At 29.6% G+C, this 15000-nt stretch overlaps 1 protein-coding gene across 17 annotated transcripts in view; it reads right to left on the bottom strand.

Moving 5' to 3' along the window:
- Positions 1-2052: 2052 nt before the first annotated feature.
- The window catches only part of LOC136082398 (fibrillin-2-like), a 150798-nt gene continuing 137850 nt past the window's right edge, over positions 2053-15000 (bottom strand). For all 17 annotated transcript variants that reach the window (XM_065801587.1, XM_065801590.1, XM_065801602.1 and 14 more), the window contains 6 exons: positions 3589-3663; positions 3259-3354; positions 2972-3186; positions 2839-2879; positions 2646-2742; positions 2053-2554 (listed from right to left, as the gene is read on the bottom strand). In XM_065801587.1, the coding sequence (XP_065657659.1) occupies positions 2407-2554; positions 2646-2742; positions 2839-2879; positions 2972-3186; positions 3259-3354; positions 3589-3663 (672 nt within the window). In that variant the 3' untranslated portion in view covers positions 2053-2406. The remainder of the gene's footprint in view (positions 2555-2645; positions 2743-2838; positions 2880-2971; positions 3187-3258; positions 3355-3588; positions 3664-15000) is intronic.

The raw sequence follows: 15000 nt of genomic DNA, 5'->3' as shown, positions 1-15000 counted from the left end.
AAAGCTGCCATTTTTTTAGAATGAAAAGTAAAATATGATTTATTTTCCGAGCCAAAATTGGTCATGCTTACCATGCCGTTTCTCTGGGTCAGCTAAATGGGGTTATCATTAAATTTCGACGACGGTGGTGGTCTCAAAAGACCTTTGTTAAACAATAGAATTTTTTAATAAATTTATTACTAAATAACAATTTTAAAACTAAAATATAAAAAAGTAATGTTTTTTTGTTATAAAACAAAAAAGTATATACATACTATTTTTTAAATACTTGGTAATTTAACCTTTAGAAAATCATTCTCAAAATATAAAGTATTGAAAATGTCAGCCGTTTCATGGGAAATAAATTGGTTTTAGCTTGAGTTAAAGGTAGTTGGAAACTATTTAAAAAATCAAATATTTTGAGGAATCCATCTAAAAAGAAAATTTTTATTAACTTTAAAAATTGTCTAAATTCCAAACCTAAAGCCTAAAGGCTTTGAGATAATATAAAACCTAAAGACTTTGTGTTAATATTTCTTTTAAGTTGAATAATGTCAATAAAAATTCTTATGCAAAATTAGAGACAAGAAAAAACAATATTTTTAAGGCCTACATTGATGAAGACCAATTTTGATTTGTTAATGTTCAAAGTTAACTTATTGAGTTTAGACCATTTGGATACGCTTTTAAAATCATCATTCATAACAGAGAAAAATTTCTAAATATATTGTAAAACAGTATTAAATTATTGTCATAAATAGTAATATTTTATTACTATTTATGATAAATTTTTATTATAAATTAAATTTAAAAACAATAGTTACCTTAAAATAGAACCTTAGACTGCATTAAATATTAGGAAACATTTTTTTTTGATAATTAAATAAATTCTAAAGAGTTTTGCAACCTTGCAGATATTCCGTTGCATTAGTTTTTCAAGCCAAATTTCATGACCAAGAGTATTGAATGCTTTTGATAGGTTAATGAAAACACCAAATGTAAATTGAAATTTTTTAGATTTACGTACAAAGTTGGTTTTTTTAATTAGCTTTGTAGATGAGATTTATGAAAACCGCTTTCGAAAAGGCTTTGCTATGAATTGTATTATTGGACACATCTAAAAGAAACTTATCTCGAAGTATCCTGCCAATTTAAAATCAAATAAAAGCCGACGGAGTTGAGAACTACAGAAGTAGGGCTGTAAATCTTGACTCGTGTTCGTGAACGGCTCGAAAAGAGCTCGTTCATGTTCGGCTCGAATGGTAAACGAGCCGGGCTCGAACAAAAAATTAGGCTCGTTTATTAAACGAGCCGAGCTTGAACATCATAGACTCGTTCATATAGGCTCAATTAAAGCTCGAATATATATATATATATATATATATAGATATATATATATATATATATATATATATATATATATATATATTTATCCAATGCAATGAGAGCAAGACTTATATTTGTGAAAATGTAATTTGAACTATTAGAGTGCAGTGTTTAATAGGAATTATTATGTTTGTGAGAGTTTACATTATGTTTGAACTTTGAACATTAAGTTTGAACATTGAACTATTAGTTTTAACTTTTATTTTGAACTATTAGATTTGTGGGATCTTATTTCATTATGTTGTTAATTTGCGTGTTTAATAGGCTGTAGGATTGTTTATGTTGTTTGTTGATTTGGACTTGCATTATTTACAGACGAGCCTTTAACGAACAATTTATTTTTACTAAACGAGCTTTAAACTAACAGGTTACAATAATTATTTCGAGTTTTAAACCAGTCGAGCTCGAGCAACATGTAAAACGAGCCGAGCCCAAACAATACTAATTCTTAACGAGCCGAGCTCGAACAAAGAATCTCATGTTCGAAACGAGCTCGAGCCGAGCCTGAACACTCTTAATATGTAAACGAGCCAAGCCGAGCCCTGGCAAGCTTGGCTCGTTCGGCTCGATTTACAGGCCTATACAGAAGTAAAAGCAAAAAAAAAAAAAAGAAGCTTAAAAAATTACTAAAAATAATTTTGTAGATATTGTGGCATAATCTATTTAGCATTGGTAACTTATAAAAACTTTTTTTATTTTTATTCAAAAGTTATATTTAATAAAATACAGAAAATGTTAACACCATAGAAATATAAAAACGAAATAATAACATTATAAAAAAAACAGAATCAAAATTTTAACAACCTACAAAAACAAAATGTTAACAAAAACAAGATGTTAACAAGTACAAAAATAAACAAAAAATGGTAACAGTATACAAAAAGGTTAACCAAACAAAAATGACCAAAATAGAACAAGAAAATTATAATAAAATGTTTAATTGTGATGTGTTAAAATTAATTAAACCTTTTTCCATCTTTCAATGAACGAATCTTTCCCGAATTTTGTAATATATCTTTTTTTTGTAGATGATTATTTGCATCAGGCGAGATTAGTACTTCCTTCTTCTATTTCAAAACTGAAATAACGACTACTCCGAGATAATTTACTTTCAAACAACTCTCGTAATTCTGTGAAAGTAGGTCGTTGCAACGGATCTTCATCCCAACATCGTAACATGTAATCAAACCTAAATATTGTAAAACTCAAAACTTTCATTTTTATATAACAAATCTTAAATAATTTAATTAAAAGAGTATAGAAATAAGAATAAACATTACATAAATTGAGAGCAATTATCTGGTCGATCCATCCGGTAACCATTCTTTAAAAGATCAACGAGCTCTCGATTGCTTATCGAAGGATAAGGTATTTCTCCTATAAATAATCAAAAATAGATAAATTAAATAAACTAATAATAGATAATAAAAGAAACTTGATTATCAAAGTTAATTGAAATAGCTATTCAGTTACCTAGCGTTACAATTTCAAATAACACAACACCATACGACCACCTAAATTATTTTAAACTTAAAATTAACACATAACATAATTAATTGCAACGTCAACTTATAAAAATATTTTATGAAAAATTTAAAAAATTTACACGTCACTGTGTGATGTAAACATATGCTCAAATATTGCTTCTACTGACATCCATTTAATTGGTAAACGGCGCCTATTGCACCCCATGTAATTTAAATCATTATTGATTTTACGCGTTAAACCAAAATCCGATATTTTTGCATTATTATTAGCGCCAACCAAAATATTCCTTGCAGCAAGATCTCGGTGTACAAGTTTAATACATGAAAGGTATTCCTGAAAAAGTGCAAATCAAAAAATATACACAGAATATTAAGTAAACAAATCTTATATTAAACAAGCTCATACCATTCCGGATGCCACTTGCCATGCAAAACTAAGCAAGTCATCAGGCGTTATAGCTTCAGTTTCAATAATGGAAATCTCATGCGTGGAATCTTTTATCTGTAAAAGAATTAGAGTTAAAATGAAAAGTCTACAACACAAGAGTGAGCCCTCCACCTAATAGTGCAGCCATAAAACCAGTATGTTTTAAAAGATTATTTGAAATAGTAAGTTTTGAATAAAGAAGTCAACTAAACTTAAAACACAAAGTCTGATTTCATAAATAAATATATGAAATCACACTTTTCATTAATAAATTTATTTGTTTCATAAATAAATTTATGAAATAAAAACCTGAAGTAAATTTTGGTAGGTTGGTGTAAATATAATGCTTGCTAAGGAATCTCCGTCAGTCTTTGAAGCAATAAGCTATAAGAGCAAAAATACATTCTACATTTATAAATAATTTTCTTAGATATATAGAAAAATAAAATTTTTAAAAATTAAGATGTTTTAGTTTTTTTTGGTGATTACGGCTCACAAGCTATTAATTAAAAAAAAATTGATAGCTTCTGTGCTGTATCCAAAATAATTCAAACTTTCTATTAAAGCAACAACAACATATACATGTATAAATATATAGGGGAAACAAAATAGTGAATGGGGAAAAAAACTTTTTATGTAAGAACTCTCTAGCGGGCATAGAACATTCGTTGGATGTCTTAAGGATGAGTGACAACTATAAGACGTTTTACGGATGTCTGTGCCCGCTGGATCAACAAAAAAATTAAAAAATGGGTGAAACAATACTTTATGTATAAGGGGCCATCTATAAATGATGTCAGTAAATATAGGAGGGAGGGGAGACGGGTATTGAAAAGTTTGGCAAAAATTGATAATGGGGAGAAGGGGGTGTAATATTCAGACCAAAATGACGTCAATTTGAAAAAAATTAAGTTTATACAAGCAGATTTTAAAGGTATTTACATCTACAATGTGGTATAGAAATGATATATATGCTTTGTCAAAAATTCGCTGTAAGTTTTCCATAGACATTAAATAAATTAACAATTTACCAACGTTTTATTATTGTATTACCATTTGACTGCAAATCTAATTGTTTGCCAAAAATTGACAGTTTGACAAAGGGGGGAGGGGTCAAAAATTTGAAAAAAATCACTGACATCATTTATGGACAGCCCCGTAGCTTGTATTTTAAATGAGCTGCTCAGATGTCAATGCAGTTAAGTCCATTTTTTGATATATTGTGATTTTTGGAAATTTTGATGAAATAAATAATAATCTTCTTAGTTATTAAAGGATTTACTTGTTGGTTACTTTTTTCTAGGTTAGACAGCCCTTTTTTTAATAGCTTCTGAATATATTGTATAATAACTTCAAAGCCATTGTGAATAAGTCCACCTTTTATCAATATTCTTTTACATAAACTTTGCAATGAAAATTAAATTCTTCTTTTTCTTTCGATATTTGTTGGTAACACTGAAAAACAAGAAATTCTAGTAATTCTTCTAATCCATTACCTCTAATTAGAATTGTTTGAGTTTTATGCATGTGCGTCAAAACACAAAAATATTATGTTGAAGTGTTTGCGAAAATTATTGTGTTATCAAAAACATTAAATAAATTTTCTTTAATAACTGTAAAAACTCTGACTTTTTAAAATAATAAAAAAGATTTATTTTAAAGGTATAAAAACTAAAAATGTCAATGGAAATAGAACACACTAAAAGTGATACGATATTTCATCCTATTTCAAAGAGAATTAATTGTATTGATTCTGATACATCGTCAGAAAACGAAGATATAGAAAATAATCAAAATAACGGAAAAGTTGGTAGAAAACGCAGCAGGAATCCTGGGAAATGGTCTAGAAATGTTGAGAAACAAAAAAAGGATACAAGGTAAACAATATCAAAATAGAAATAAAAAAATAATTCCTGCAAAGAAATTTGATAATAAACCTTGTTACTGTGTACGACTTTGTAATCTCAAGATAACCTTTTATCAAAGAAAACAGGCGATGAAATTTTTTTACAAGCTTAATGATCATCATAAGCAAAATATTTTTTTATGTGGGTTAATTAGAGTTCATGCTATCAAAAGACAACGACCCAGGAATAACCTAAAAGGATCAAGATCTCGGTCTTTTGAATATTTTATTAGACTTAACGGCCAAGATGTTGGTGTTTGCAAAAAATATTTTATAAAAACATATCAAATAAGTAACGGGAGACTATATTATTGCTGTTTAAAGGAAGATCTGAGAGAGCACTGGGGGCAATATATTCTAGGTAACAAAATAGATGATTCCCATGTAAGAAAACATATAAGTTCCTTTCCTGCTATTTCAAGCCATTATACAAGAGGTCATAATCCCAGACGCAGATACTTAAATTCAGACCTTTCTATTGCAAAAATATATAACCTGTATTTCGAACAATGTAATGAAGAACAAATTATACCAGTAAAGGAAAAGTTTTATTACCATATATTTTTGGTAAAATTTAACTTACACTGGCTATTTAACTTAGTATGGCTAATGATCGATTACGAGCTTCAGACAAAATATTTGTGTTTAGTTTTGATTTAGAAAAAGCATTACCATTTCTGAAACTATTCACATCAGTGGCTTATTACATGAGGAACTTACATGTATACAATCTTGGTTGTCATGATTTAAAGATTAACGAGGGCTACATGTACGTTTGGCCTATAACCCAAGCATCGCGGGGTTCACAAGAAATGTCATTGTGTTTAACTAAACAAATTAAATTATACGCAGAGGATTTTCAAAAAATTAGAATGTATTTAGATTCATGTTCAGGACAAATCGAAATATAAAAACTGTATTAAGTTTACTGAAATTGGTTCAGAGTGAAGTTATAGCTTAAATTTTTAATAAGTGGGCACAGTTATTTGCCCAATGATGCTGATTTTGCATTTATAGAAGCTTGTGCAAAAAAATTACGTATATTTATAACCCTAGTGACTGGTATCATATAATATAAAATAGTAAAAGAAAGAACCCTTTCAGAGTTGTCGAAATGAATCCACAAGAATTTCTTTCTACAAAACCATTGGAAGAAGCTGTTACCAACAAAAAAAAATCAACAAGCGGACTAACAGTCAATTGGCTTAATATGCGATGGATAAAATTGGAAAGGTCAAACCCAAACAGCATTAAGTTCAAATATAATTTTGACGAGGATGATACCTTTCATGTAATTGACATAAAAAAAGCAAAAACAGGTAGGTCAGTAAATTTAAAAAATATAACTCAACCTATATTATATCCTAATGGCAAAACAATTTCAAGAGAAACATAAAAAGACATCATTATTGTCATCATGTGTTTATTAAAGTATATACCTCCAATTAAACACAACTTTTACAGGACATTAAGGACAATACGTAGAGATTAAGATTTACATTTAAATAACTCAGAAGATGATGTTTGTTATGATGAATAAACATAAAACTTATGACAATAAATGTTATTTTATTATTTTTACATAAATTTCTTATCTTTTTCAGTTGCCAAAAGGTATAAGTCCTAAAATTTTTTAAGATGCTGTAATTATTTCAATAAACATATATGCTTTTATTTACACATTCTGTACATATCTTGTTTTTTTTTTGCAGAGTTTACACCTCGAAAAAAAACTTTATACACTTTTCTAAATAAATTAATAAACCAAGAAGTTTAAAAACTAATGTATCAAAGAACATTAATTTTCTCAATTTTTGCGTTTTAGACTTAACCGCATTGGCTTCTGAGCAGCTCAAATGTCAATTCGTTTTTTTAAATACTGTTAATGTAAGTTAACTCATAAGTTTTTTTACATTAAACAAAATTGTTACGTTAGGTTTATTGCTAATAGGTGGTGTTCTAAGGGTGTAACTTTTAAGATATTTTTTTGCCACGCACATTTAATTTGTAATACTTTAAAAAAAGTAAATGATAGTTTAAATTTTATAAATTGGAGACATAGTAACCCAGCTAGCATGCAAATTTATTTCTAAAAAGAGGAGTTTACTTCAGTTATACCAATAAGCTTAAGCAATGTAGTTAAATACAATTAGCTAACTAACAACTACATAGTTAATGCATTATTTTCAAGCATTTTCATACTAAATAAGCGAAATGATATTATTAAATTTCCACCAAATCGAATATCTTATAAGTTGTTGTTCATTTGAAGTTTTTGTGTAAAGGTTTTAAAGATTTTATTTTAATACATAAAAAAATTGAATCAAGAGAAGAAGTGATAGTAAGTGAACTGAAAAAGATTGATTTACGTGAAGAAGTTATACCATTAATTGTTTGTTGCAGAGCAAAAAGGTAGCATTAATTAATCATTAAAAACATGGATAAAATACTTAAATTTGAATTTTGTGTTTATTTTACTTTATAATAAACCAATTACAATATGAGAAAGAATTACAAGTATTCCAAGTTTGCATACACATTAAATATGGTGGTCCATTAAAGCATTTTATAACTTCCTGTCATTTTCCTTTGAGTCTTTTTCGAGTTTGTATTAAAAAAATAAGTGGGCAGTTAAAATCCATAAATATTTTAAAAAAATAATGGATAGGTTTTGCTATTGTACATTTTCAAATAGAAAATTGTGTTGCTGCTGTACCATCAATTTGGGTTGCAGGAGAATTCAACTTATGTCACTGACTATCTTATCGCATATCTATATTAGAGACAGGCGTTAAAGAGAGAGAACAATCAACAATTGATTGGGAGTGTGTTGCATTTTTATGGCAGTTAGATTTTTTTAAATATTTAATATGATTTGGAAATAAAGTTAAACATTTTTTACCAGTTTGAAATAAAAAGTTATTTTCCTCAAACACAAAGTACTTTTAGAAGTGCATAGAAAGGATATTTAGAACTATCTGACTCCCATTTGAAAATGAATCACCTGGAGTATTTTTCGGGGGGTTAAAATGGCCAATTTCACCCCAATATACAGGGAAACTTTGGCCCAACCCAGTAAAAATGGACTAAAGGAAGCATTACATCAATAAAAACAGCAATGTTAGGTAAAGAAAATAAATTTATTAAATAAAGTGATAAGAAAAGATTTAGTAAGAAAGTTCTTATATAAAGTAAATAAAATATTGGAACAAACTAAACAAGTACAGGTACCAAGGAAACATAGCAGTTTAGATATAACATTTAGGTATAAAGTAAAAAATAAAATGAAATTTTCTGAAATTTTATTTTGGTTTTTCAATAAAATTGATTATTTCTGAATATATTCTTAACCATCAGTTGTTCTGTTGGTAGTGACCATTTCCAATTAATTTAAGTTTTTTTCATAACAGTAATTTCTCCTCTATTTTTCTTAATTTTTTTAACTGGTAAAAGAAATTATTAAATAGTTACTTTAAAATTATTCAATAGTTATTACATTAACTAATATAAGTAAATTAATTAATTAATAATAGGACTTTATAATTAATAATTAGTTATAAAGTTTACTAATTGTGAAACTAAATGTAAATAGTTCAAAACAAATTAACAAGTCTGTCCAGGATTCTTTTTATTAACCTTATTTGTCTTATCAATATCAAGCATTACATCTGGAAAGATTAGATTAGAAGTCTCAGTAGTTCCAGTATAGGTACTTGGGTCAGTACTATTCTTGGTCTCAATTATAATTACACTGCTAGGTGTATCTACATTGAGTTTAATCTATTATTTTCATTTATAAGGCAAAAGGATATATCTGCTGAACATAAACTTATACTTGGTGCGGTACATACTTCACATTGTTTTAGTTTTTTAGAAAATCTGGGTGATCATCTAGTGACTTAATTAAAAGATCTAAAAATGACTGGCTTACTAAATCAGTCTAAACCTATACTACGGCATGGGAGTCTTGAAAGCACTTGAGACTTGTCTAATGGAAAAATTCCAGTTTTGCAAAAACCAGCTCTACGGTTATCATTCCCATGTTCATTTAAGTTGGTAATTAAATGGTCTAAAAGTCAAGGAAACTCATCTTTAGAAAGAAAAGGAATTCTCCCTGCTTTTTTTCCTTTCATTCTCATAATATTTTGCGCCAGTTAATCTACATGGGTCTAAAGTAAGTAACATTTACTGGCTGTGAGAGGTGTGTAAAGTTTGCTGGTGGAATAACATAGCATTTGTCACAAATGCTATGTTATTGCTATGACATGTATCCAATACTGCAATGCTTTAAAGTGAAGATATGTTATCACCAATAATGACACTACTTCTTAGAGCCTTGAAAGAAATAAAGAGAAAAATCAGTCTTCAAGCACTTTTGGTGGCCACTGTTCAATCCATGTATTTCATAACAATTCTTTGTAAACAGTATGTAACAATTCATAATTAGCATTACCACAAAACATTACAGAGAATGAGGTATTTTTAGAATTAATGGTGCATTTAGGATACTTACATCCACCCTTTGTTTATTTTTTATTTTTACCTGGATCATCACGGAGATTGGTTTTGCCATAATTCCCTATATTATCAGGTGATATATAACTTACTTCATTTGATAGTTTTATAAAGTAGTTATCAATTCAAGTAGTTATCAATATCAAGTCGTTACTATTTCTGCTCTCTTCTGCTTAAAAATCAAATCCAATTGTCACCTGAAAAATTATTTTTGAAACAAGGTATAAGGAAGCCTATTTTGTCTAAATACCTTTTTACTATGCATCTTAAATCATATGCATCAAAAGGAAAGCTGAACTCAGATGATTTTATTGCATATGCCTTAAACATGTCTGCTTCTTTTGATGTAAATATCTCCTGACTACCATACTATTTTTGTTATGTCTGTTTAATTTTGTTTTTAAATGTTGACCTTGGTATAACTCATTTCAAAGCTGTCTTAAAGTAATAAAACCATTCATGAAATCTTTGAATACATTTTCTATTTGTTCTAAAGTATAAGTAACATATTTTCTTCTTCCACGATTTGGTTTGTAATTTCATGGTATATTTAAATTATGAACGAATCAAATTTTACTTTACTTTTATACTGATTTATCTGCTACAAAAAGTTTATATTTATCATTCCAACGTAATAATTACCATAATATCTACAAATGATCACTAAAAAAAGTTTTCTAACGCATAAGGAGACTTTAGCCTAGGCCTATGTCACCTCTTGTAGTGGATCAAAAACAACCCATTTTTTGAACCCCATTTCCAAAAAAGTAATAAAATATTAAGCTTTCAAAATAAAATAGAATTAAACACTAATGTTTAAAATTAATTCAGTGTATATTCCAGTGAAAAATCTTCTCTAGGTACTGCTATGGATGTAAAAGTTTACACATCTAAAAGAAATCAAATTTTTGGTGCTTCTTCGAAAGTGTTATTTACAATATTATCACAAAGACTCGAGTTAAGTAAACTAAGAAAACTAAATAACTCATAAATTTCCCATAATTAGCCACATAATTTCAACCAGGATATCTTGTGTGTGTATCATATTTAAATCATTAAAAGGCATTAAAAAAATATGGCTTGGATCAAAGTCACCTCGTTTTACGGTATTTATACTACATGATTTTTAGATTACCACAAAGCAAGGCTTCATTTATCCTAAGCAGAGCATTACACATCTGCATTAGAGTCCGAAAATGAAAATTTTGGATATTTAAAGAGAAAAAAAACTGACATCAGTAACAATGAAAAGGATTTGAGTGACACAAACAAATCATTATTATCAGCTGCAATGCCTTTATGGCTCTGTTTCTAATAGAGTACGAAATGTTGAGATTTGAACAACATTTTGATAAAAATTATAGTTCATGCATGTCTTACATTGATACAAAATCCAGCTTGTTTATTAACAATTCTTTATAGTTTATATATACATATATATATATGTATATATATATATATGAATATATATATATATATATATATATATATATATATATATATATATATATATATATATATATATATATATATATATATATATATATATATATATTAGGGATATGACTTTTTTGCAACCTACTAGGCCTGTATCGTAATTCAATGAACTTTTATGTAAAAAGAACGAATAGATGTTTCATTTTGACATATTTTGAAAAAAGGTCACCCCAAAACCAAAAAATCGAATTTTTAATAGGTACACTTTTGTACAGTAAATGAATATCAAAGGCTGAAGATGTTGTAAGAGTCATACTCCTGTTGTTATTTTATTTATTTATGCAACATGTACTGTGATATAACAAAAAACATTATGTGATATATAATTATACAAGTATTACAAAATTAACAGTATCAAAGCGTCTAGTACAACAATATACATAACTGTCTGTGTCTATAGGCCTACTGTGTTTAGTACATGGGTCACATGATGCTCACGTCTCATAAAGAGTCTAGCGCTTATTACTTAGAATGAATCGAAGTTGCAGTTTGTCTTTCTTTCTGCAGGAAGCATACAGGTCTTGCATCACCTTGATTGCACGTTCAGCTATCTGATTACTTCGTGGTATGTCGATGACGGATGGCTCTTTCTTCCAGTGATTTTTGAATGACTGCAATGCCTTTTTGTAAGGCTTCAATACATCAGATAAATTCTTGAAGTCATTGTCATTGTACTTTTGACTACTAAACCAATGTTCTGCCCACTCATATGAAATGAACCTGCAAACCTTCTCCAAATTCTTTCTCGCTTCAGGCATAAGAATGAACGCCAGAATGGCGAGAATGGCTCTTGAGTTCCATCTGGCATTGCTCATATTAGGAATGTTCTGAAAGTGAATCAGAGGGAAGTTTCTTTGTTCTTCATAGAACCTAAACACTCTTGTTAAATGGTACAAAAACTTCATATCGTCTCTCCACCCTGATTTATCAAGAATTTCTACAGTTCCATTCACAAACTTATCCTTCAGTTCATCATACTTATTCAACAGTTCAGAAACAAATGGGTATTCAATGTTTGGAGATTTGGTATCACCCCCAAGTTCTTCGTCCATCACCAGACGGAGAATCCTGTCTAGTACGTGATGCTGACAACCGATAAATTGTGGTATTGTGACACCCTTTAATTTAAACATACGTTGCAACTTCACAACAACTCCATTTCTCTTCCCAGTATTGACGTTTGTTGTATCAGTAATGATCATCTTAATTGAATTCCACAAATTGTATTCATCAATAAGTTTGGCAATTTTTTCAGCAACAGTTTCAGCTTTGCCATCTTTTAAACGCAGTGCATCAAGTTTCACGTCAGTTCTTTCATTCTGAAGTACAACTACCTGATATTCCTTATCATCTATTCGTTTGCCGTCAAAGTGTAAGGACCACTGTTCCATTTTAAGTTGTTGTATCATTTCTTTTTTTAATTTACCTGCCTCTTTGAATATGGACTTGTAAATTGCTGATTGACTTGGAGTTGGAATATCAATACCTTGTTGTGATAATACATTGCATATTTTAGCAGCTTTCTTTGTGGAAACTCCACTTGATGTAACCATACTTACAGCAAATTTACTTTTGTAGTGCTTTCTAGTTTTTTTCTGAGTGTCCTCATCATCGTCTTTATCACCGTCGTCGTCTTCATCATCTTCACTCTTACTTTTGCAGTTTTCAGATTCAGTACCACTGTCTGTGGTAGACAGGACTTGTGATGTGGAAGGTATTGCTGTTCCAGACTGGACTTTCCTTCTCTTGGAAGGGTGAATGGTTTCTTTACTTGCCACTTGTCCTGTTGAGTACCCCACCTGTCCTTTACTTTCTTTTTGTAGGTGGTATAGACGTTTATCTTCCGAGGATAACCACTGGCCATTCACTTTCGTGATGTCAAATAATGCATTGAGAACATCATATTTTCCACGCTTGACACATTCATCATAGACCTTCAGCACCTTCATAAGCTTTGCTCTTATCACTTGATCAGACACACGTGGAAAATTCAGTTTATTGTCCCACAATTTTGTAATTTCCTTAGAAATTTGGTCTATTCGTTCTTTTCTTCCTTTAACATATGCTCCGAGAAACTGGTATCTTCCTACGATCTGCAATTGAAGTGGTATTCTGGATTTTTCATCGAGTGAATGTTCTTCTACAGCCACGCTTCCTCTTCTTCTGTGTGACTCTTGAAATCTCACCAAATTTTTAGTCCAAGTCTTCTTGTTCTTTGTTACTGTGGTATGACTTTTCTTGTGAGACATCATATAATATTGTTACGACTTTACGGATAGCTGAGCGTAAATATCCGTTTAATAAAGTCGTTTAATTAATAAAATACTTTAACTGTATAGTAATCCAATTATAGTTTGATAATCCAGTCAATGTTGATAACAGTTCGATAATCCAGTCCGTATCCTAACGATAATGCTACAACTACTTATACTTCGTACACTTACAGCGTCTTTAGTTCGCTACAGTAGTTCCTTATTAGCTCAGTTACACGCAGAGTACTTCATAGAACTATTCACATTATCAACACTGAGCTCTGACAGCAGCTCGCTTATATAATTATTTAGAGCTTCCAGAATGTTCTACTAAGTTCTATAATCTTCTACAGTCTGTTACAGTCGTCTATATCACCGTGGTAACACAATGACGTCATCACATAACAATTCCAAGTATTTGCCGGCACACGGCCGTCTCGTTGCCATGGTAACGTGTGGCGTTATATTTATAAATTCATAACAAAATAATGAAATAAATAGAATTAAGCTGAGAATTAAGCTTAAGATTAAAACATCGGTCAAAAATGAATGTATAAAAATGGTAAATCAAATTTTTATTTTGGGGGTGACCTTTTTTTGTTGCAGAAAGCTATTTGGGCCTTTTTTCATGATTTTAGGTAAAAGTTCATCGATTTATGATACAGGAAACATTTTATTTGAAAAAAAATTAAAAAGTCATATCCCTAATATATATATATATATATATATATATACTTTTTTGTTTATTTGTCCAAGTATATTATTTACTAATATTTGATAAGTAGTTACAATTTCACTGCAACTCCTTTAATACTAACATTTTTTTAAAACAATATCACTGCAACTCTTTCACTCCTTTAATACTAGCATTTTAGTCAGGTCTAAAACACATAGTCTATTTTCATAAGGTAGATGCTTTATACAATGAGCTATCTTAGTGGTGAGTCTATGAACTCTCTCTAAGATATTTGCAACTTCAATTCCAACTCGAGGCAGCAAATTCTAGCTGAGAATGCACTTGAGTTATGTTTAATCATAGTTATGTTATGTATAATTATAATTGTTACCATAATGCTACGTTGCATGAAACAAATGTCCTTTTAAGTATGCCAAACAATATCTTGGCCTTAGAGGTAGCAGTGCATACCTGGGAGTTTTGATTGAGGTTTTTGCTTACTAGATGTCTATATCACGCTGAGATGAGGTCTATTCCAAATTAAGTCTAGTCAATTTATCAACATCAAGCAAAGTCTAGATGTGATTTTTATTCATGCGACAGTTGTAAAGAACTTTGCATTTAGAGATGCTTAGCCTCATATGCCATAATCTTGTCCACTCAGTAATAACATCAAAGTATTTCTGGAGCACAGTATAATTATTCTGTTCTTCAAAAAGTTGAATTGGGGCAAGCAATTTTGTGTCATCTGCAATTATATTACAGATTAATTTAATTTTTTCTAGCAGGTCATTTATAAAGATTACAAAAAGCATTGATTCCAATACTGACCTTTAAAGAACACTGCTAGAAACTGGCACCCAGTCCAATAACGC

Source organism: Hydra vulgaris, chromosome 07, assembly GCF_038396675.1.
Source record: "Hydra vulgaris chromosome 07, alternate assembly HydraT2T_AEP".
NCBI lineage: Eukaryota > Metazoa > Cnidaria > Hydrozoa > Anthoathecata > Hydridae > Hydra > Hydra vulgaris.
This window is presented reverse-complemented; position numbering and strand designations above follow the sequence as displayed.